Source organism: Prionailurus bengalensis, chromosome B3 (genome assembly GCF_016509475.1).
Source record: "Prionailurus bengalensis isolate Pbe53 chromosome B3, Fcat_Pben_1.1_paternal_pri, whole genome shotgun sequence".
NCBI lineage: Eukaryota > Metazoa > Chordata > Mammalia > Carnivora > Felidae > Prionailurus > Prionailurus bengalensis.
In genome coordinates, this window is record NC_057355.1 from 105,185,361 (window position 1) to 105,210,082 (window position 24,722).

At 37.6% G+C, this 24,722-nt stretch overlaps 1 protein-coding gene across 1 annotated transcript; it reads left to right on the top strand.

Moving 5' to 3' along the window:
• The first annotated feature begins 1,562 nt into the window (after positions 1-1,562).
• Positions 1,563-23,657, top strand: NAA30 (N-alpha-acetyltransferase 30, NatC catalytic subunit). Its single transcript, XM_043556247.1, has 5 exons — positions 1,563-1,712; positions 1,995-2,763; positions 8,667-8,790; positions 10,578-10,633; positions 20,199-23,657. Exons 2-5 carry the CDS (start codon positions 1,996-1,998, stop codon positions 20,334-20,336), a joined length of 1,086 nt encoding a protein of 361 aa, XP_043412182.1. The 5' UTR covers positions 1,563-1,712; position 1,995; the 3' UTR covers positions 20,337-23,657.
• The last annotated feature ends 1,065 nt before the right edge of the window (positions 23,658-24,722 follow it).

The following is a 24,722-nucleotide window of genomic DNA, read 5'->3' on the forward strand; positions in this document are numbered from 1 at the left end:
ACGCACAGAATCTGTCAGCATAATAAATGGTTGTTTTTTACCACTACCTTGTGGGCATAATTCGCAATGCAGCCATAGTACCTGGAAGTGTACCAATATATTTTATTATTAATAATTCAATATATTCTATCATATTCAATCTTTCAAACAATAACATAATTAACTATAGTATTTTGGTATCTTAAGCTTAATCATCCTGTATTGATAGACACTTAGGTGGTTTGTACTTATTTTTTTCCTATTATAGACAAGGCTGAAATAAACATTTACATCTCTTTGTACACAAATGCCAGTATTTCTACAAAAACCTATAAATTAGTTTTTTTAAAAACCTATAAATGAGTTAATAAATACATGCAAGGTACTTACAGCAGTGCTAGCACAGAGTAACACATTATTTTTATCACCACAGATTGAACTTCTAGATGGAACGTGATAGCTTTTCCTTAATGACTTTAGTGACAAGGATCCTAACAATTGTACCTAACTGCTATGCTACAGTAGAGGCCACTTTCTAGAGTTTAGATCAAGGCAGAAAAGTTGTAAACATAATCAGTCACAGATTATGTCCCTGAAAACATCCATCTGCTGCTGACATGACTAGCTCTACAAATCAGTTTTCAAAAAACTTGAGTTTGCTCCGTGGGCTGGTGAGTTACAAGAACAGATCTGCTGGAAATCACCGGTTGCGGACTACAGGGGAAAGAGCGCAGCCACATGCTCAAGTGCGTGCGGCTGTTCTATCTGCATCCGCCTGGTCAGACCACTTGGTGGAGTGACTGGGGAGAAGGTTCAGGACGTGTCTTTCCCAGTGACAGTTTGTGTCACAAGTTTAGGAGTGTGCTTTACCAGACGTTGTCACTTTCTTCCACCATCTCTAACTCTTCCCCAGGCGTGCTTGCATCTGTCTAGCACTTTAAATCACATTTACCTCTAAATTCCTGGGCGGAGTGAAGGGGACAAGGAGAGAGGAAGAGGACTATCTGTCCACCGTCTCTGGTCTCAAAGGGGCAGAATAGTTAAACTTAATTCACACTGCAAACAAACCAGTTTTCAACAGCTTTTAACTTCCTGTCTCTTTCGATTTTCTCCCGTTTTGCTCCATTTTTAAGGGACTCGGGTAACCGCCCTCCTTTCTCTGCCTTCCTCCCCCGCCGCTCCTCGGGTCAGGGCAAAGGTAGCACAGCTGAGGAAGAGCATTTTTAGGAGAGTGGCGTGGTCAACAAGCCACAAGCGGGCGGGCTTCGCGACAGCTCCGTGGGGGCGACGGGGTTGGGAGAGGGAGCGCCCGTCCCGCCTATCTCTCCCCGGTCCTGCGTCGCAAGCTCCGCGGGCTGAGGAGTCCCAACGCCGAGGACAGTGGACTAGGCGCCGAAGACTCCAAAGCCCTCAGCGACTTCCCCGCCCCACAGCCCCACCCATTAGCACGCAGCCTCCCCCAAAGTCCACAGGAGACACCTTCGTCCCCGCCCCTCCACAGGTCACCTCCCTCCACGCCCCTTTCCCTTGGCCCCGGCAGCCGGCAGGCAGGGAAGTGTCGTAAAGCCAGGCCTAGGAAACTTTACCCGGGGTAACAGCCGAGGCGCTTTACGGCGACGGCGGCTGAGTGTGAACCTTGGCGGCGGTGGAGGCGGCCGCGGCGGCGGAGGAGGCGGCGGCGGCGGCTGAGGAGGAAGAGGAGTGGCGGCAGTGGCGGCGGGGACCTGTGCGGGGTGAGCCTCGCGGAGGGGACAGGGAGGGGCCGGGGGTGACAGGGCCAGCGGATGGGTGCGGGCGGACGGGGACGGTGGCCGGCTGAACAGCTGGGCGGCGCTGAAGAGCGGGGGGGGGGGGCGCGGAATTGGGGGGGCTGCTCCGTGAGGGACGGTTTCTGCCTTTGTTTCCCCCCCTCCACCTTCGCCGCCCCCCCCTCCTCCCCCCGCCCGACGCCCTCTCTGCTCCGCGCTCGTCCGCGGGGTCTCATGGCCTCCCCTCTCGGTCTGTGTCGCCTCTAGGATGGCGGAGGTACCGCCTGGGCCTAGCAGCCTCCTCCCACCACCAGCACCTCCGGCCTCGGCGGCGGCCGAGCCCCGCTGTCCCTTCCCGGCGGGGGCCGCCCTCGCCTGCTGCAGCGAGGACGAGGAGGACGACGAGGAGCACGAAGGCGGCGGCGGCGGCAGGAGCCCGGCGGGCGGCGAGGCGACGGCGGCGGCCAAGGGGCATCCGTGCCTCCGCTGCCCTCAGCCGCCGCAGGAGCAGCAGCAGCTCAACGGATTGATCAGCCCCGAACTGCGGCACCTCCGGGCGGCCGCCTCTCTCAAGAGCAAGGTTTTGAGCGCGGCCGAGGCGGCCACGACCACGGCCACCCCCGACGGGGGGCCCAGAGCGACTGCAACAAAAGGAGCTGGGGTACACTCGGGCGAGAGCCCCCCTCACTGCCTCCCCAATAATGGAAGAACTGCGCTCCCCAGCCCGGCGGAGGCAGTGGCGGCGAGCGATCCTGCGGCGGCCCGCAATGGACTGGCGGAGGGCACGGAGCAGGAGGAGGAGGAAGATGAGCAGGTGCGGCTGCTGTCTTCATCCCTGACCGCCGGCTGCAGTTTAAGAAGCCCCTCAGGCCGGGAGGTTGAGCCTGGGGAGGATCGGACGATACGTTATGTCCGATATGAATCCGAGCTACAAATGCCCGATATCATGAGACTGATCACCAAAGATCTGTCTGAACCCTACTCCATTTATACCTATAGATATTTTATCCACAACTGGCCACAGCTGTGCTTCTTGGTAAGTGGATGGAATGCAAAGAGGGTGAACGCAGCAGAGAGATCCAGGCCGTGCAGGGCAGGGAGTGTGAGGGCTGAGAGTGGCAGTGGATGTATACTTCTGCGTTTCATAGTACGTTACATGATGTAAAGTGCGTGTCCACACTCCTAGTTTTTTAATGAAACTGTTTTGAAGGTAAGACTTCTTGATCTGGCTTAACTTGGTACTTATGTAAATGCAACAAGCCTGTATGATGCATGTTGGGGGTCTTCGATTCTGTTTATATTAGCTTATAATCATGTTTAACCGTCTTTAATTACCCTCCCTCATCCTCAAAGCACTTTGCAATCATTTAATTTGAACATGGTTCTGTTCGGATACAGGCTTTATTAATCTCTCAATTACAGCCGTAATCAGGGAAGAGTGTATGCATAAACATGTTTTGGTGAACATGATTGTCAGTAAACTTGCTGTGGCCACATTGGGGAATTAAATCTTACAAGCGTTTTCCGTAATTATGGAGATTGTTTCCTTTTACTTCGACAGGACAATTCAGGACAATTAGCAGTTGTAGCCAGCCTGCTTTCTGGTGCTAGATTGTAGAAGGCACTACTAACACTTCTGGTGGCTGAAAGACCCTGAAGCTCGAACAAAATACCGTTTTGTGGAATGTAGGAAACTTAAGTGTGAAACTGTTACTAATCTCATTTTTTCCTTTAAGAAACTGATCATCCATACACGTACGTCGTACATATTAATAGTGACACAGGCTGTGTAAAGCACAGTTGACAGAATTTTTGGATTTACATGTAAGTGAAAAAGATTTGGCTATGAAACAAGCTAAATAGTTTTCTTGTTTTTTTTTTTTAATTTATGTAGTACTGGCAGTACCAATAGTTTCTTCCCAAAAATATTGACCAATTTTATTCTGAAACCTTTCACTTAAATATTAACTGGAGGTATGTTTTGTATCGTGTCTTCACAAGCATTTTATTTCTTGAATTTCACCAAAGAAAGGCAACATGCTTTTAAGAAATATTTTTTGCTATGTAAAGGGAGAAGCTACTACTATTTATGTTTTAGCATTGACGTAATTGCACTTAGCACTTCGTTGCACATCCCCCCAAGACGTTTTGACAGTTCTTTAGAAATCCATCTTTCTGATTCTGATTCTGTATGTTGGTGGTAATCTAAAAATATAACCTCAGAATTGTAGATAATGGTAGTTCTGCTGTTTTCTGTGTTCACTTTGCTAAACCTCAATTTAGTATATTTGTTTAAACTGTAGGAACTATCTTATATTCTACAAAACTGCTCTTACAGGATTCTAACCATTGTATCAACATAGAAGTTCTAAGACATGCCTATGTCAGTGCATATGGGGATGATTTTATAGCACTATATATGTGTCATTAAATGCCACTGTAATTGCTAAAAATTGTAGATTGATTCAATTGTAAATTTACCCACAAAAGTATATGACTGAGTCAAACCTTAAATTGAAATATGTATTTCTATTAATTACAGAAAATAGTTGTATATATAATATTTAGTCAGCTTTGGGTTCTGATATTACCTGGACCTCTCTCAACTTGTCTTCCATTTTCGACTCTGATAAACCTAATATTAAACTTTAGTTTTGATTTTACATAGACTCCAGTTCGCCAGCTAATTTGTACTTTAGTTCTTAATAGTTTGTTTAATATTAAATTCTGAATATCTGGAAATTGAGATATGTACAAGTGGTTGACATCTAAGACTTATTAGTGCAAGTATGTATCTGGAGATATGGAACAGAAAACAATAGTTAATCAGAGGCCACTTAGAATCGGGGCCTTTATGTTGGCGTTTAAAAAATTTGAATTTCCTCTAAGAACAATTTAAAATAAATATAAGTGTGTATGTTTATTTTAAATCGTATCATTTTAGAACTCTAACGGGTCTTAAATATAATCTAGCTCAACTTCATTTTTTTTTTTTAATGAAAAAAAATTAAGGACCTGAGTGACTTAAAAATGTTTAAATCTTCAGATATTTAGGGGTGCCTGGCTGGCTCAGTCCATGGAGCATCCGACTCTTTTTTTGTTTTTTAATGTTAATTTTTGAGGGAGAGAGAGAGAGTGCGAGCGAGCCAGCAGGGAGGGGCAGAGAGAAGGAGACAGAGAATCCCAAGCAGGCTCCATGCTGTCAACACAGAGCCTGATATGGGGCTCTAATTTACAATCCATTGGATCAAGACCTGAGCTGAAATCAAGAGTCGAATGCTTAACCAACTAAGCCACCCAGGTGCCCCATAGCATGCTGCTGTTGACCTCAGGGTAGTGAGTTTGAGCCTCAAGTTGGATATAGGGATTACTTAAAAATAAAATCTTAAAAAAAAAAAAAGCTTCAGATATTTAGTGGCAGAGAGGTAAAGTTAGAACTTTACCTGACCTCTCATTATGGAAATAAGTAAGAATCTGAAAAATGACATACCCTTGATCTTCAGGGAAGATCATTGTGTCCCCAAGTTATATTGCCCTGGCAAACATCAAGAATCTCAAGAGATTAAAAACCTCCAAAATGTTTTTGGTTTCTATATATAACCTGTAATGGATCAAATGGAATGTATGAGGTTGAACCTTCCGTAGAAAATTGCCAGCACTTGACCAAACCTGACTAACAAAAATGAGTTTCTTATGGCTCTTCTAATAATTGTAACAGATGTGATAGTAGAGTACTATACAAATGGGAGACCCTGTCAGTTTTTCTGTTCTTAACTAATTTATCTTTGCCATTTTTGAGTTCATGGTATTTTTATCTTTTAGTGCCTTTTTGAACTTCTTAAACTTATTACCAGTGATGTACTATAGTATTTCTGTTTATTCTAAATTTAACTTTCTGGCTTCCTCTGTTTTCCTATGTATAGCATTCTGGAATTTGGGAATTTCTATTTCATACAACTTGTAGTTTTCAAGTTTTGTAGATTGACAAGCAATTGGCCTTGTAGAGTTAAGTCTTAATCTTGCCAAGATTTTTTCAGTTCCCATCCTTGAAAAAGGAACACATTTAATAGTATGACTTCCAAATATATGTGGAGAAGCTTTTATTTGGAAAAATTGATAAGCAGTTTAGTAATTCTTACATATTCATCAGCAATTTCTCAGGAAAAAATAGCAGGGTAGGCCTTCCTCTCTACGAATATCTTATTAGAGTACATTATATATTGGGCTTTTATTTTTTTGTAATTTTTAAAAAAAATTTTTTAACATTTTTTACTTGTTTTTGAGAGACAGAGCATGAATGGGGGAAGGGCAGAGAGAGAGGAAGACAGAGAATCTGAAGCATGCTCCAGACTCTGAGCTGTCAGCACAGAGCCTGACATGGGGCCCGAACCCACGAGCCATGAGATCATGACCTGAGTGGAAGTTGGACACATAACTGACTGAGCCACCCAGGTGCCACATTGGGCTTTTATTTTTTAACGATGAGTACCACTTGATTTTTGCTCCTACATATTCTTAATTAGGAAGAGTCAATCTAGTCCAAGCATGAACTGATAAAATACTTTGTTCGCCTTTTACTACCTTGGTCAAAAGAAGATTCGTTTGAAATTCCTATCCAATTTGGAAGTATTGTCCAAATGTATTGTGTCTAGTGGTTTTGATTCTTTGTTCTTTGGGATGGTTTATTAATTGTGAAATGTAGCTGTCCTACAGTTTTATATCATAGATTTATATAGATTTCCGTTTTCCCTAATTTACAACCTTAGGTCACAGAGTTTTTTAATGTGGGGTGCCTGGGGTATGGCTCTGTCATTTAAATGTCCTACTCTTGATCTCAGGGTCGTGAGTTTGGGCCCCACGTTGGGCTCCATGCTGTGCGTGAAACCTACTTAAAAAAGTTTTAAAAATTTTTTTTTTTTTCAACGTTTATTTATTTTTGGGACAGAGAGAGACAGAGCATGAACGGGCGAGGGGCAGAGAGGGAGACACAGAATCGGAAACAGGCTCCAGGCTCTGAGCCATCAGCCCAGAGCCCGACGCGGGGCTCGGACTCACGGACCGCGAGATCGTGACCTGGCTGAAGTCGGACGCTTAACCGACTGCGCCACCCAGGCGCCCCTTAAAAAAGTTTTTAAATGTACTTTTGGGCCTAACATGTATGTACATACATATATACACAGCCACATATATTTGAGATGAGTTATTTTAGAATCAGAAAATGCTGTCAGAGTTGTTCAACCAGGCCACTTTTGTGTGTATTTCAGCTATTATTTCATAAAGAAATTTTAAGTTTTTTTTTTTTAATTTATTTATTTTGAGAGAGAGTAGAGTGTGAGTGAGAGCTGGGTAGGGCCAGAGAGAGAGAGAGAGAGAGAGAGAGAGGGAGAGAGAATCCCAAGCAGGCTCTGCACTCTCAGTGCAGAGCCCGACGCTGGGCTCAAACTCACAAACTGCGAGAACATGACGTGAGCCAAAATCAAGAGTCAGATGCTTTACTGACTAAGCCACCGAGGTGCCCCAGAAATTTTAGTTTTGAAAACAGCTTTTACAGAACCAGATTGATTTATTGTGAATGAAAATGGAAATAACAGTTTTAGAGGTTTATTGTCCAAGATAGTTTTGGATTGTGTGATAAAACAGAAATGAATTAAGTGGATTATTCAATTTAATATCCCTTCAAAAGGATTTTTCTGACCTAGTTCAGGTTTGTGTGAAATGGAAGTATCTAAAAGATTTTTCTCACAGTTTAAAAAAGTCTTTTTAATCATTTTACAGAATGATGAATTAAATGTCACATCAAAATTAAGTTAAAATTAAGTGTAAACTGGGCTTTTTAATTTTTTAAACTAATTCCTGGTTTTTGCTGTTGAAATAGTTTCTTCTGGAAATTTTATTTTATTAAGAGATAATTTGAAGTTTTCATATTTTTTAAATGAGTGCTCTTTAGAGCAAACAAATATTTCTAACTAGCTGACACATTATTAACAATTAAAGCTATTCCCCTATTGATATTTACCAGAATACAGTGTTACTAGAACTTTTCATCAGTGACAGAACTTTTGAAAAACTTATTTTCAATGGTAACACTGGAAATCTTAATAAAAATGGGGGATTATTAGCATTTATTCAGCATTTAACCTTTAATACTCTGGAAAGACATAAATTTTTATTAAAGTAGCTCTGTAAAATTAAAGCTTTCACTTTACTATGAAGCTCTGGTTTTAAGTTCTAGATATTCTTTGAGCTTTGTGATAATGACATTGTCAGGAGTGACTAGACCATTGAATATCTAGTCTTTGTAGTCCTTCACTAACAAAAACCCTTGGGGAAGATGCAAGGAATACCTTAATAACCATCTTTTTTTTGTGAAAGTCGTTTGCATTTTTTTGTCTTTGTTTTTTTCCTGCTCGAAATCGAACTCTACTGTCATAGTATAAATATTAGGTGTTCTGTCTTTCACTAAAACTTTGTTAGAATTACATTTAAATTTATAGTACTTTGATAAGTTTCACAGTATTTTATACCCTAATGAAGAGACATTTTCTTTCTTTGTTTTGAAGAGACATTTTCTTAAAAAAATTACTTTCACGTATTTCTCCCCAAATCTTAAATATGTAGGTCTTTATTGCAAATAATTATAACCACCTCTTACAAAGTACTTGAGTATTAACTTTGTGGAAATCTTGCTTTTTCCCCCCAGGCTTTGATAATGAGCATAAGACATTTATGCCCTAAACAGTGTTGAAAGATTTTAAAACTGGAACTTCTGAAGGAGTTCTGGGATTTAGATTTCTGAAACTTCTGTGATTGCTCTGTTACTAGAATTCTTCTCTCTTCTTTCCTCAAAAATGCTGACCAGTGGTTGGTTGCTGTTTCCCTGGGTAATTGTGCGGTACCTGACGGCAATGTATTCTTCATAACTGTTTGTTTATTTTTAAGGCCATGGTAGGGGAGGAGTGTGTAGGTGCCATCGTTTGCAAGTTGGATATGCACAAAAAGATGTTCCGCAGAGGTTATATAGCCATGTTAGCCGTGGATTCCAAGTACAGGAGAAATGGCATTGGTAAGGAAAATATTATGTCACTAAAAGAATGCATAAGTTATTTTCATTTTTGTTTTTTGAAGCAAAAGACTTAAATGTAAACATATAGAAATGAGAAAGACGCTAAGGGGAGAAAATTAAGGTTATTTTTATTTCAAAATATTTTCAAAATGTTCCTAAAATGAATTGTTTTCTTTATTAGTGTTTTGTTTGAGAAATTATCTTTCTAATAAGTAACAAGTGAATCAGTTTTTACTTCCAAACATTTTTTTGATCACATTCAAAATGCTTTGCATTGTACTACGTACTGCAGCTCTTAATAGCATTTTGGGGCACTTGATCACAGCTCTCTAGGAGCTGTCTATACTTGGGTTAAGTGGAGCTCTAGGCAAAATTAAGGAGAAATTGTTACCATTATTTAGTTCTAGTCCTCAAACATTATATTAGCAATTCAGGGAGGACCAGGAGAATTGTTTCTTACTATTCCCAAATTCATCTCTTTCTTGGGTCTACTATTCCTGGCATTTTCAGTCAATCTTATACTTATGATTTATAATGGTCATTAGAATCATGTGGGTGATTTAAAAACAAATGTTTCAGTCTCTCTTCCTGAGAATGTTGTGTGTCCTGTTAGAAGTAGGACTGAAGTGTCCCCAGCTGACTGTGATATAAGCCTGGTTAAGAACTACTGTCCTAGTGTCTAGGACCTACTGGCTCTTTGTTCAGGATGGGGGATTGAGCACTTGTCAGAGCATGTCAAATCCTGGGATCTAGTGAAGCTAAGTAAGTATTTGTGAAAGAAGAATTGATGCCTATTCCGGTATTTAATTACCAGCAGTTTGTTACTTGTAGTTTGTTGTTGTTGTTGTTTCAAATACGAGTATTATTGTCCAATTTAAGAGTTTCATACAGTCTGAGAGGTCATGAGAAATCATTGTGAGTATGCTGACTTAATACATTGGATTTAACCAACTTATTTTTTACAGTGTTAGAGTTTACTGCTAGGGTTTTTAATGAATTGGATCTGTTATATTGATGCATTGAAAAGAGCTGATAAGAGCTCATGGCAGATGATAGGCAATTATCTGTCTAGTTCAGAGGGCAGAAACTGGTGGCTTGAGGATTGCATCCTGACCTTCAGACATTTTGTTTGGCCCATGTAATGTGTTCTTGGTCATGTACATGGTTTGAAAATGAAGAGATTTCCTAACAATTTGGTTTTCTTAGAATCAGATTTGTCAGTTTTTTCCCTTTAATGTACCACGTGTATCTGACCCTAAACCAGGATACATTTAGCTAGACATTTACAGAGACACCACTGGCATCATTTGGGAATGCCCGGACTCACTGGAAGGTTTGTAGGAACCAACCCAGTGTCTTGGGTCCACTCTGGGCCACAGCAGTTTCTGGTGTGATCTTTGGCAAGATTGGCCCAAGGGTCTTGTAGCTTCTGGCTAGTTCAAGGATTTCCTGGGCTGTTCTGGCCGTACCATATCTTGCCTTTTTCTTTTTTCCCTTTTCTCTTACTTTCAAACAGAAGAGCACAAACTCCTGCTTGGAGCAAATAATTACACCTGAGAAAAAGAGATGCCTAAGGAGCTATGTCTTTTAAGAGGGAACTTATATTACTATGTGTAGGTTTGTTGGGCTCTCAGTTTAAATCTGAATTTTTTCTCACTTAAGATAGTCTGTTGTCTGCGTTCAAGGTAGAACCCAGCATTTGATATTTCTGTGCTTATAAATACGATAATTTAGGTATCCTTAAGAAACTAAATTTTCCTTCATTAATACTCAGATCTATATTCTAGGTACTAACTTGGTTAAGAAAGCTATATACGCCATGGTTGAAGGAGACTGTGATGAGGTAAGTCTTTCTAAATGTTTAAAACCTTTTTTCCTAGTCTGTATTTTATCAGTTTGGTTTTTAAATAAATATCCCACAATAAATTGTATTGCAAATTTCATTGCAAACTATTATTATAACATTGTAGCTTGTGGTGAAAAGCACTTGAGTTTTGACCTAGAACAAATTCTAAGATGATAATGGGAGCTAAAATGTGTTCTTTGTCAAAACATAAAGGTGAAATCTTAGACATTTTCAGTAAATAATTGGTATTCAGAGGAATTGGTATTCAGAGGATTTGTTATCAGTTAAGTCATTTAAGGTGGCTCTTATTACATATCTTACTGTAATTTCCTTACATATCGGCCTTAGTTTCTCTCTAAATAACTTTTTTTTTGTTTAATCTATGGGCCAACTGTCAGTTCATATGAAAGACATTTCATGTTTGAAAAAAAAAAAAATCAGCATTAGCTAATGATAAGGCTAAGGAGAAAAAAAAGACAACCACTTTTAAAATTAGACCTGTCTATGTTTCAACCTAAGAGCATCTTTTCTGTTTAGCTTGTTTGTACAGCCTAACCACAGGTATAAATTTTTTGGTATCCTACAGCACTGTGCCATACACATGGTGAGTGCTCCATAACTAATGGTGATGGTTGGGAATGTTACAATTTACTGTTTCAGGTGGAAGAGAATAAGTATAAACTAGAGAAGTGTAGATGTTTTTGATATAGCAATGGTGACTATGAAGGAACAAAGTTGTATGATGCTAGTAACTTTATGAACGTTACAAGGGACAGTTGTCTTTGTTATTAGAGGGCAAATATGCCTTAGAGAGTTCTCAAAATACTTGAAATTAGGTAATTTTTCCTCAAAAGTTTGTAACTTGTTTTGATAATTTTTTAAGGTGGGTTTTTTTCTGTACAAAATTTATACACACTCATTAACCATTATATGTATGTGTATATTTGGGGGTGCAAAGTCCCTTCTTTCACTGTCCTCACACTCTTCAATGCTTTGTTCTTCTTTCCACTTATAGCTACTGTTAATCTTTAAATATGTATCCTCACATTCTAAGCACACATCTTAGCTGTGTAATAGTTTTTCTTTATACAAACTAAACCATAATTATTATTCTGCAAGAATTACTTTTTCATTTAACAGTATCTCGTGAACGTGTTTCCATGTCAGAATACAGAGATTTACCCTAGACTATTCTCATGCTCCTTGTTCACATTAGTTTGTATTCCGACAGGCCACACTAAATAATGGTTGTATGAGTAGGCCTACAGATACATTGGGTAGCACGGAGGAAGTCATCCTGAGATATCAGGGCATTCAGTGTTATTTCAAATAAGATAATTCACATACAGTGGAGGATCTCATATAATTCACAGTTATTAATATCAAGAAGTAAAAGATGCAGTGACCCTGACCATTTTAATGTAACTAAAATTTGCAGAAGAGGATTGGACTGCATATGTTGATCTGTTTGGACCATAGTCACACTGGTGTAGCTCATCAGGAAGAGAAGTCAAGCTTCATAAAAGTTAGCAGGGATGTTATGAACAAGGAGTATTATGTTCCTTATAGCTATGCGTTTTGTGAGTTATCCTAGTCACTACCTGCGAGACAGGGTGTGTGCCTTACCTTAACTGAGCAAATGTTTAAATGGTATTGGTTTTTCTTTGAAAGTTCTGGGGAATGATACGGAGATTTGGGTTATATTGTTTTAGTCTCAAAGTTAGGTCCTAAATTAGTGATACGTTTTATGGTAGAAATACTCTTTTCATTGTGGACCTAAAGATCTTGTTCTGAATTTTCTTTTGAAGCAATGAGTTTTACTTAATATTAGTCTGAAACGGAGATAGTTCCATGAACTTACGTTTTTGCAGTTTGAATTACTCTGCCTTTGAATTAAAGAACTCTTCCATGTTTTTTGTTTTGTTTTGCTTCTAACTCTTCCATGTTTTAAACAAAATTTAGTGTGTCCCATATTGTTCAGATAAAGGATTTGCTCTATGCAGAGTTAGAATTTTGTTTACTCCTTATAAGGCTTTCACTCTCCCTTTCATTGAGTTTTAAACTATATAAGCAACAATTCTATCCCCCTCTCTCTTCTAATTCTTGATAATTTGTGTTTGTTGGTTCCACTTCCTTTTACTACCATTTCATTCCCTTTGGTTTGGTTTCTTCCCCCTCCAATCCATTGTAACTACTTTCTCACTGATGTGTTTGCTAGGCCTAGTAGCTTTTTGGCCCTCCTACTTGTTAAACTACTTCTCAGTCTTTAAGACCCAATACAATAACAATTTTTTAAAGTTTTCCTTAATCCTTCTGGACAGAATCAATTGTATAGTTTCTGTGGTTTTCTTAACGTTTCTTTTTGTAAAATATACTTCACTGAAATTTACTTGTTCAGAGTCTGCCTTAGCCACTGTGGAGAGCAGAGATGCCTTTTCTTGTTTACTGCTGTATTCTTAGTACTTAGTGTGGCATTTGTGATAGAGTATGATGGTTGACCAATTAGTTCTGTGCCACCAGCATCTTATCTGTACCTCCTTTTTTTTTTAATGTACTTGTGAATTTCGGCTTGCATGATTGTTAACTTGTCTTTCTCTTTGAGCTTTCTATAAGCTTTCTGGGAAGAGCAGTTATCTTATTTTTGTACATAGTAAAATTTTTTGAAGTATCTACAGGGAGGGGTGCCTGGGTGTCTCAGTCAGTTTGGTGTTTGGCTTCGGCTCAGGTCATGATCTCACAGTTCATGAGTTCAAGCCCCACATTGGGCTCTGTGCTGACAGCTCAGAGGCTCGAGCCTGCTTCGGATTCTGTGTCTCCCTCTTTCTCTGCCCCTTGCCCACTCACACTCTGTCTCTCTCTCTCTCAAAAATAAATAAACATTAAAAATTAAAAAAAAAAGTATCTACAGCATTATTAATCAGTTAAAATACCTTTTGGTAAAAAAAAAAATTTGCACATGAAAACAGTCATATATAATTCATTGTTCTGAGGAAAACTGAAATTTTAATTCTCTAAGGATGCAGTGACCAATTTTGAAATAACCAACATGTAATTTTACTTTTATTAAGTTAGGCCAACCTTCCTTTTTTTATTTTTATTTATTTATTTATTTTTTTAATTGTTTTTTTTTTCAACGTTTTTATTTATTTTTGGGACAGAGAGAGACAGAGCATGAACGGGGGAGGGGCAGAGAGAGAGGGAGACACAGAATCGGAAACAGGCTCCAGGCTCCGAGCCATCAGCCCAGAGCCTGATGCGGGGCTCGAACTCACGGACCGCGAGATCGTGACCTGGCTGAAGTCGGACGCTTAACCGACTGCGCCACCCAGGCGCCCCCAACCTTCCTTTCTTTAAAAGTGTTAAGGAGTTTTGACAAATTATCAGAAATACATTTGAAAAGGGATTTAAATTACATTTTCTACTACTTAGGTTGTACTGTTTTTTTTTTTTTTGTTTTTTTTTTTTTATTCTTATAAAGATAGAAATGTTTAAATCTATGCACCTGTAAAGAAAGTGACATTTGGAAATCTCTGTGAAGCCTTACCATGCACATCCAGTCAATTTTTACTTTCTCTTCTATTTGTAGAATTTGTGACCTTGAGCTGAGTTTATATTGCTCTTGGTTGCTCTTGTCATTTTTAAAATAATTTCACAGCATATTAAACCAAAATTAGTAATCACAGAGTTGAAATGTAGATCATGTTTTTGTTCAAATAATAATGAAAGACTTCTGATCTAATAGATGTTTTCATTTTGCCTTACTATGACTTTCCTAACTTTTTATGTCAGAATTAGACATGTTAAAACAGCATAACTAAAAGATGTTTTTCATTTTCTGTATATTTGGAGCTGTCTAAAAAATTATAGCATTAAAAAAAGAAACAAGGGGATTTGTTGCTTCATGAATGAGAAATGCATTACCCATATTACTGATCTGGCTTGAATTTGGTTACACCCACACATGCTCTTGCTGCCATACTGGTGGCTACTAGGACAAGCATCTTGGCTTTGTGTATTACATTAGGGGAAATAGTAAGAAAAATACACACAAATAGCATGAATGAGTTTTCTAGGATGTCTTTATTTATTTATTTATTTATTTATTTATTTAGAGAGCACTTGCATGCACGCATGGAGAGGCAGAAGGATAGGGGGAGAGAGAATCCTAAGCAGGCTCCACATCCAGCATAGACCTCAATGTGGGGTTCCTTCTCACGACTGAGATCGTGGCCTGAGCTGAAATCAGTCAGACAGATGCTTAACCGACTGAGCCACTCAGGCACCCCTAGAATGTTATTTTTCAAGTAGGATTCGTATATCTAAAATAACCCACACAGTGACTGTTTACTTTTGTGTGCTTTTTTTCCTGAAATAAATTAGAATGGGGTGATTGGTCAGCATGGTGAACAGTGCTTTGCCTTTAATCTGTAGATGTCCTTTTGAAGTCTTCATCTCTGGGAATTTAAATTTCAGAAATTTTTTTTAGATTTAAAGTATGATTGCTGTGATGTCAATACTCAGAATTAACTCCTATATGATGAGAATACACCACATTTCTTAATTGAGTTTAAATGTGCTCTGTGTGCTCTATTTTTAGTTGACCAGCATCTTCCCATTTCCTCTGGGATCCACCATTCTACTTTCTGCTTTTATGAGTTTATTTTAGTTTCTACATATAAGTGATATCATGCAGTATTTGTCTATGTCTGATATGTTTCACTTAGCATTATGTCCTCCAGGTTCATCCATGTTGCCACAATGGTAGGATTTCTTTAAGGCTGAAAAATATTCCATTGTTTGTATATGCTCCTTTTCTTTATCCATTCATTTGTTGACAGACATTGGACATACAGGTTATTTCTGTATTTTGGCTGTTGTGATAATGCTGTGATAAACATGGGAGTATCTATTTGATACTAAGTACCTATTTGAGGTCATGATTTTGATTCCTTTGGATATATACCCAGAAGTGGGATTGCTGGATCACATAGTAGTTCTATCTTTAATTTTTTGAGGAACCTCCGTACTGTTCCATGATGGCTGTACCAATTTACATTCCTACCAACAGTGGTCTAATTTAGCATAACCAGTAATAAATCTGTTACATAGTAACAAAATACATATGGTATTTAGTTATGTACAAATACATATCAGGTATTTTTATTATTTTTTGATAATGTACGAAGGTGACTTTTAAGCTTTCTATGTTTAACAATTATATGTTGAACATTTTTTGTTTCGCTGGAAACATATTTTGGCTATCAAACAGAGGCTGCTAGGTAAAGAACAGAGTAAAACGGAGTTATTTAAACTATCAGGATTTTTTGATCGAGTAGTCTGTCCTAATTAAAGAACTGGGTATGAGAATCCTGGGTTCTAGATTCATCTTCTGTCACTTAGTAGTTGTGTGATTGTAGGCAAGTCATTTAACTTTTTATAGTCTTTCTCTCTGTGTATGCAATGTGGTAGTAATTCTGATCTTAAAGGAATGTTATGAAGAACAATAAAGTTTATTCATTAGTGTCAGTATAAGGTCTATGAAGTGCCAGATGATAAGCTAGTGTTTAGGTTCTAATAGTGAACAGCTTGCCCTCCCTCCAGCAGTTCCAGCCTAAAATATTAAAAAAGGCTTTCTAAACTGTAATAGTTTGGCTTGTCCTGACAGTGGTTTGTTGCTAAGAGAATCCGTGGAACTTCACTGTAATCTTTTTTTTCTGTTAAGTAGAATTCAACTTTGCCAAGTTTCTTTGGGACCAAAATAACCTCATTATCCTTTGGCTTCCTATGTAATACTCCCATGATGTGGACTAAACGAATAGTTTCATACTGAGTTTTCATTGTAAACCCAGATTCTCTTTTAATTTAAGAGAATTTAAGTGATTAAGTATTAAAAAGTTACTTTTTTCTGACATTTCCTATTTTGTCAGATGATCTGTTTATTGACAGAATGTGAGTGTACCGAGACTATCCTTTGGTTTTAAATAAGGTCAGCCCTTTGTATAATTCCATGTCTGTGTAATTGGGCTGTATTTCACTCATCTGCTAGGATGCCAACAAAGGCGAATTCAACTCTTTACCACACCTCAAGTGTGTATTTCTGTAGCCATAATTAGCCTCAGATGTGTCTTAATATTTTCAGTTGCCAAATACTAATGAACATGGACTTAGGTCCCCTTCATTGTGTCATAAGTAGGTTAGATCTCCCATTGCCGCTTTGGTTTACTCTGGGGAAAGAATCAGGGGGAGGCACAGGAGAGTGGATATTATAAGGTCTAGTTCAGATATGGAGTCTGGTCTGTTTTTGCACTACTGGTGGCCTTGAGTTTCATTCATTTGTTAATTGGAGAAAAATCATATCTATTTCATAGGATATTTATGAAAATAACATCACAAATGGATATAAAATGACAATGCATATAAATGCTTTACATAGCATTTAGTAAGCCATCAGTAAATATTAGCTTAAAAAAAAAACAAACCTGTCACTCCTTTTTCTGTGAAATCAAGTTCCAAGTTTTGAGTTGTACTTTTATTGCTTCACATATTGTTTTGATGTAACATTTTAGCTGTAATTAGGTGGTGGCCTAAAACAGAGTTCTAGGAGTTACCCAAGAGATTTGTTCAAAATTGAAAACCTGTATTGATCAGACTGGACTGTCCCAGACTGGAAGATGGTATACATTACTAAAAAATAAATTTCCATATTTTTAAGAGTAGAGAAAAATTGTTGACTTTTATTCTTATCTTAAACGAGCTTGTTTGCTGTACAACATTTCTTTAAATGTTCTTCCTAGGGGGGTGCCTAGGTGGCTCAGTCAGCTAAGCGTCTGACTCTTGATTTTGGCTTAGGTCATGATCTCAAAATTTGTGAGATCAACCCTGCATTGGGTTCTGTGCTGACAGCGCACAGAACTGTCTGTCTGTCTCTCTTTCAGAATAAACTTAAAAAGAAATAAGACAAATGTTCCTTCCTAGGAACATTTTCTCTTTATCCTGAATTATTAATTACCTGTTTTTAGATCTTTTAAAATTTAAGATTTAGCATGTGATTTGCTCAGTTGCTTTAAGATGATGCTTTCTCTTTAAGTCCTTTGGTCATTTAAAAATTTAATAATACTTTTGTTTAATATTTAAGTAATGTGTGTAATATAATGAAAGGTGCTAAGGATGCATATAATTAACATATCTGAGAGCCTTCTATTTGTCAGGCAGTGTTAGGTATACAGGAAATGGCTGTGAAGGAGGTATACATGATCCTGCCCTTGTTGGGTTCATCAGCTAGGAGAGATGACATGGTCATCAAATGTTGAATGAAGTCAGCGGGGTAGTATAAAAAGAAAGGGATAATCCATCCAGTCTGGAAGTAACAAGCTAAGGCCAAAAGCAAAGAGGATAGGAAGAGCATCCTTCCAGACAGAAAACAATTTATGTGAAAGATCTAAGGTGGGAAAGATCAAGGTGGGTTCCAGAAACTGAAAGTTTAGTGTTGATCATGGAGAACCAGGGGGTAGACCTAAAGCAAAGTTGGTGAGGTAGGTAGATGCCATAATTTGAGGGCCTTTTAAGTTTGTTTAGATTATCTTTATTTATTTTTTAAACTTTTTTTTAAGTTTATTTATTTTGAAAGAGAGAAAGAGTGTGGGAGGGGCAAAGAGAGGGGGGAGAGAAAGAATCCCAAGCAGGCTCAGCACAGAGCCTGATGTGGGTTCAGTCTCATGAATTGTGAAATCACAGTTTCACATGATCATGACTGTCAATGACTGACGTGCTTGATCATGGCTGTCAATGTGGAGCCGGATGCGGGGCTCTGTCTCACAAACCATGAGATAATGACTTGAGCTGAAATCAAGAGTCGGATGCTTAACTGACTGAGCTATCCAGGTGCCCCTAGATTATCTATAATTTGTGAACTTTATCTTGAGGACAAAAGGGAGTCAGTAAGTGGTTCTAAACAGAGGTTAACAAGAACATCATTCTACTTAAAGAAAATGGGAGACTTTTTGAGTTAGGAGTATCTTGTAATTACAGTGAAAGTTGATGCCAGCTTGGACTACAGTCGTATGAGTAGGGATAGAAGGAAAAGAGTTATTTGAGAGATTTAAGAGAGAAGAGAAATAGTGGTTGGATGTATATGGGGGGGGGGGTGGGTAGAGAGGAAAGAAGCTCAATAGTGACTTCTAGGTTTTCAGGTTTGAAGCATTGTTACTGACATGTGGAATTGAGGAGGAGTTGAGTTCAGTTTTGGATATGATGAAGTACATTTTCTTCTCTATTATTTACATCTACTTGAATATTTGTCAAATGTTTTGGTAGCTTGAGATAGAAAGTGACTCATAGGCTTCACTTGGACCCTTGTTTAATTATACTTTGCCCTTTTGTCTCATTTCAAACACCTGAGGGTTATGACATCCCAACAGTAACTGTGGCTCACTTTGTTGACAATTCTCAATGAGGTAGGTTGAGAATCAATAGAAAGGCAAATAGAGCTGTGTATATAAAAGGTAGGAGGATGGGATAGAGGATGTTTGGGTAGAGGAAGGTAGAAATAAGTTAATAATAATAATAAAAGAAAATCACACAATGTTCAAAAAGTGTCAGTTCTTCATTGTCAGGGCCATTGTTCAGTAATACTAAAAACAACTCAGAAGTTAATATTTTATGTGTTCTTCTGTTCAGTGTTGATGTCCATAATGTATAGTCCATGGTTTCAGACTGTTGTTTTCCAACTAGCATCATCAGCATCAATTGGCAATTTTTCAAAATATAAATTCTTGGGCCCCACCCCAAATCTACTCAGAAACTCCAGAGGAGGGTGTCTGCAATCCAGTTAACTAATGTTTGGGTATCTTTGGTCTAGGATTGGCAAACTTTCTCTGCAGAGAGCCTAATGGGTAAATATTTTAGACTTTGCAGACTATAGATCTCTGTTGCAACTGTTCAACTCTGCCTTGTATTGAAAAAGGAGTCATGGACATCATGGAAACAAATGGCCATGGTTGTGTTCCAATACAGCTTTATTGACAGAAACAAGCAATAGACACATTTGGCTCCAGGGCCGTAATTTGCAGATTCTGGTCTAGATTCTAGACAAATAGGGTAGTTGTTGCCAGGATAAATGACGACAAATTAATGAAAATATAGGAGTTAGGAGTTGGAGGTCAAATTGTATTTTCTTAAAGTTTGTATTGTTGATTTTTTTTCTTCTCTTCATCTTTTTGTCACACTACTTTTCTCCACGGGGAAGTAATTCATCTTTATTTTAGTATAAAATGTATATTCTCATTGCTAAAAATTCCAAACATCACAAAAATCAGTAGAACAGAAAATGTCCGCATTCCTACCTCCTCTTGCCCCAAGAGAAAATTACTATTACGATGACCATTTTCTGGGTTCTTTCTTTACATCATTAACATTTATTGTTTTCATCATCAATCTTAAAACCGATATGGAATGTTTTTCTTAAATATTTGATGTTTACTTTGTGATTTGTCAACTTAAGAAATTATAAGCTAATTTCAAATATATAAAATTATAACTTAGTTTTCTCATATTTTTTTTGAAGGTTGTTTTGGAAACAGAAATAACGAATAAGTCTGCTTTGAAACTTTATGAAAATCTTGGTTTTGTTCGAGATAAGAGGCTGTTCAGATACTATTTAAATGGAGTTGATGCACTGCGACTTAAATTGTGGCTGCGTTGAGAAACTGATACCAAGGAACAACTTTCCAACCACACAGAATCGACCTTTGCATGCAATGCAATTTGTACAGAATTGCTTTGCAGGTGGATTTAGTAATTTCCATGCAGCTCTTACCTGTCAGTGTCTCATTGAGTGTCGCACAATATTTGTTGCACTTTGGCATGGCGCATTTGTTCTGAATTAAAAGAGATTGTTTTAAACTTAAAGAGTTCTTTTGGTACCAGCAAGATGTGCCAGTTGATAGCCAAGATTTGTTTGTTCATTTGCAAAGTCTGCTGACAATGTTATTTACCCAGTGATCATTTTGTCACAGAACCAGTAAGTGGAACATGATTTTTGTTCCTAAAAAAGCCAATGTAGATTGTAAAAATCTCTAAGTATACTAACATTTCACATGAAACCTGCCATAGTTTTCTGAAGGGGGTGGGGGAAAAGCTTCAATTTTAGGTTTTATTTTTTCAATATTAAATTTTCCATTCTTGGATATTGGTACCTCAGTGATTAGTGAATGAAAAAAAATGTTATGTAGGGTTGGGTGTGTCTTACAATGAGTAAAGATAACAATTAAATTGCGTCTGCCAGTGCCTGTGTAGATAAGTATATTTGTCTTCATCTCTAGTTTTTGAATGCATGCTCTCTTTTCCTTTTCTTTCAGGCCTTTGCAAGCAAACTTTTGTTTTTATTTAAATTCTAAATTTGATAATAAATTATTTCAGATTTTTATAATTTGGATACTTTTTTCCAGGTGAGTGACAGAGTGGTTTACTGTAAAGTCCCTTCTTTCCTTACAGTAAGAAGTTGAATCTACTTGGAAAATCTTTGAGAAATGACTCAAAAGGGATGAGAAAAGTTGATGGAGCCGGGAATTGCTGGGTTTTGGATGCACTTTTTTTTTTTTTTTTTTTTGAGAGTGAGGGAATTTTTGGAAAAGAATAGAAAATTAATGTAAATCGGTATGATTTTATTTAATCAAAATTATTGCTAAGCTGTGAAGTACAGCTTTTACAAAGTAGCTGGAACTTTTTTCCCACTTGATTTGGATTCACATTGCTTCCATTTCTTAAATTGTTTCACTTTTGGTTCTTGGTCTTGGAAATAAATTTGAAGGTTCATTGTATCCATTTTAAACTGATTTTATTTTCTTTTCACTTATTTAAGCAAATTCTTGGGGAAGCTTTGCTTAGTTTCCAGAAAAACAAAAGGGAAAATTGGAATATTTTTTTGGAGTGAGTTTTATGGGTTTTCTTAATAGTTATCACCATGTTCAGTTACATTGTATTTTGGTCAATCTGTGCAGTGTAACAAATTTATAAGTTAATTGCTTTCAACTGAGTCAGGAAACCTGTGATGGATAATTTAACTGGAAAACCTAGGTACCCATAAAAAAAAAAAAAAAAGATTGATTCTCTGTGAAAAATGTTTTGTAGGAATCTATGTTGTTTTTTCTTTAATTTGGATATGCTTTACTTCTGTTCTAGGATTTGGTTTGAATTTTATTTTATGGCTATAATTACTGTATTTTTAAAAACCCTACCTCCATTAACAGTTGGTAAAAGCCCCCTTTCAGGAAAGTTTGTTGCCTTTTTTTTTTTTTTTTTTTTTTTTAAAGGAAAGCTGCTCCTTGCTCAGTGCAGTGTCTTGAAAGTGAACATGATAACAAGTATTTTAAAAATAAAGATACACAGATTTGGTGAAAATAAAATCTTCCTGCTGGTGGGATCATTTATAGTTCCTCATTTTTAAAGTCAACTTTTTCTTTCATTTTATATTGCTCTTGAAAGTTTAATGGGTAGAGTACTGATTGCGTTAAAATATAACGATCACTCAATACTCAGCTTTCCAGCTGACTGTTTTGAGTATGTCTTTGATCAAATGTCATTTGGGCTCTAGCATTTAGAGGAATCCCAATCATAGTGATGCTTCTGTTATTTTTGATATGGAGGGAACTGAACTAAAAGAGTTATCAAATTTTATCTCACCACTTTATATTTGACTTGCTGATTCATTAGTAATGATTGTTGATGAACATACATTTGCTTGACTCCCTAATGGGGACGGTTCTAAAGTAGACAGATACATGCTAGATTTTCATTTCAGCCATTATGTTTTGGCGAGTTGTCAATGAAACCATCTCTACTGACCTTTTCTCCCAGAATTGACCAGGTTTCGCTGAACTGACTGGGTGTTTGTAAACGTGACCTTAACCATGTGGCTAAAAAGTCAGATGGTTGCCGTATTGTTCAGCCTGGTGTATGTTGAACAGAAATGTCTACCTTATGTCTTTAATTGGGTATACAAAAATTGTTTACTTAAGTAGACTAAAATTTTAATGTCTAGCATGATAACCCAGCATCAAAACTAAGTCTCCATTCCAGTTGAAGCAGCATCAAACATTCATTTACTTTTTGATATTGGGCTTTCATCTTTCTTATATAATCTTAAAACAGTCTCATTTAAAATTGATAGCGTGAGTTCACTTGGCTAAAACTGAGCAAGATTGGTGCAACTTTCTTTTAACGGGGTGCTGCCTCTTAAAGACTGACTGTACTATCCACTGACACTGGTTTGGCAGTTCGTACTGCTGAACATTTTATACATGCTACCATGAAGCTATATATGTTAGTATTGAAGAAGCTAACGGGTATGCTACCATTTTTTGATGTGTGGACTGATTGTAATTTCCCTTACATTAGGATGAAACTACTCTAGGGGAGTCCACAGATCAGAAACCAGACAGTAGTTTTTGAAGTTGAAGCCAACAAAATTAAAAAAGTAAAATTATTAAAAAATTGGTTTTTTACCCTCCCTACTTACTGAGTAAATTGCCCTCCCTACTTGCTTGACAAATCTGTGTAAAGGAGTTTGTTTGTCACATGTTTTAACTTTACCTTGCCCTGTGTTACGGTATTGGCTGACATGTATAAGACTGGATGTGTATATTTATTATGGTGTCTAAAAATCATGAAGTTCATCACTTTCCAGGAGCATAGATAAAAGCAAATTGGTAGTGCATCAGAGTTACTTTTCAGTGCACCATGACATCACTAAAATGAGTGCTATAATGTTACAGGGCTTTCAGGTTTGTAAAAACATAACCATAAATTATATTGACGTCAGATATGAGTTGAGTATCTATAAAATATCACGTGTATTTCAAAATATTGGACTGCTGTTTGATGACTGGATATTGCTGCATAATTTTCTTCTATTGTCCCATATCCTTTTGGAGAGAGAGATTTAATGGGATTTGAAATGTGCAAGCTGTCTAAATAAGATGCAGTCAAATAAAGTTGGTTAAGTTGTGTTTGCATTTTTCTTTTAGATACAGCTGTGTGCATTTTATGATTGAGTTGTTCTGCTTTTACCTACTAAGAAAAAAAAAAAACAAGCAATCTATTCAGCTCCCCACTTCGTGCCTCCCATCCAAGAATTATTTGGAAGAAGTGATATATAATTATTAACTACTTTGTGTTCTGACAAAGTAAATTTGAAAATAACATGAACTTGATTTTCCTAAAAGTATTCAAAGTTAGTCCACTCAGATATCAGATATCAATACAAATGAGAGCATTTTTGCATGCCTAAAACCGAAACTTGGTTTTTTGTCCTTGTTTGGTAGCAATTCCTAAGACTGTTTTTATTTTAATTTACTATGTTGTTGTTGTTGTTGTTTGTACTTAAGTAATGTCCCCCCGCCCCCTTGCTAAGACACCAAAGTAAAATAGAGCAATATCTGGGCTATTTGCCCCATTCTCATGAGAAGCTTTAAATGGTAGTTACGCATGCTTTTATATTTGAAGATTTATGGATATTAGTAGAAGAAAGAGATCTGTTTTAAATACGAGTGCTGAATTACTTTCATCATCCATGCAATCTTCACTTTGTTCTTTTATAGTCAGATAGTGAAAATATCTTGAGTTCATGTTTTACTTGAGTCTTACTTACATGAAACTCCTGAGTACCTCATAAATTGTCTGAGTGATGGTCGGAAAGTTGACACCGTCCTGTGACAGCTATGAGCAGAGATCACTATTCATCTGTAGCCCAGAGATATAGTGATACTTTGAAACAGCTTTCAAAAAGAGTGAAAAATCTCATGAGCATATAGCACACTGCACTTTCTTCAGATCAGTGCTATCCAATAGCACTTTTTACAATAATAAAAATGTTCTTTGTGCTCTCCAGCCGCAAAGACTAGTGGCTCTCTAGTAGCCACTAGTCACATGTAGCTAGTGAGCCCTTGAAGAGAAGCAACTATGATTGAAGAAGTGAATTTTTGATTTTAATTAATTGAAATTTAAAGTCACATGCGGTTAGTGGCTATTGGACAGCATAGCTTTAGGTAATATTTAAGTGGGAGTAACTAAGGAAAGCATTTTCTTCAAT

What these genes read in the sequence shown, in the direction of transcription:
- NAA30 (XM_043556247.1), top strand. Translation starts at nt 1,996, where the DNA reads ATGGCGGAGGTACCGCCTGGGCCTAGCAGCCTCCTCCCACCACCAGCA. An exon ending in GGCCACAGCTGTGCTTCTTG is followed by an intron (nt 2,764 to 8,666) that starts GTAAGTGGATGG and finishes TTTATTTTTAAG; the next exon opens with GCCATGGTAGGGGAGGAGTG. An exon ending in TTGAAGGAGACTGTGATGAG is followed by an intron (nt 10,634 to 20,198) that starts GTAAGTCTTTCT and finishes TTTTTTTTGAAG; the next exon opens with GTTGTTTTGGAAACAGAAAT.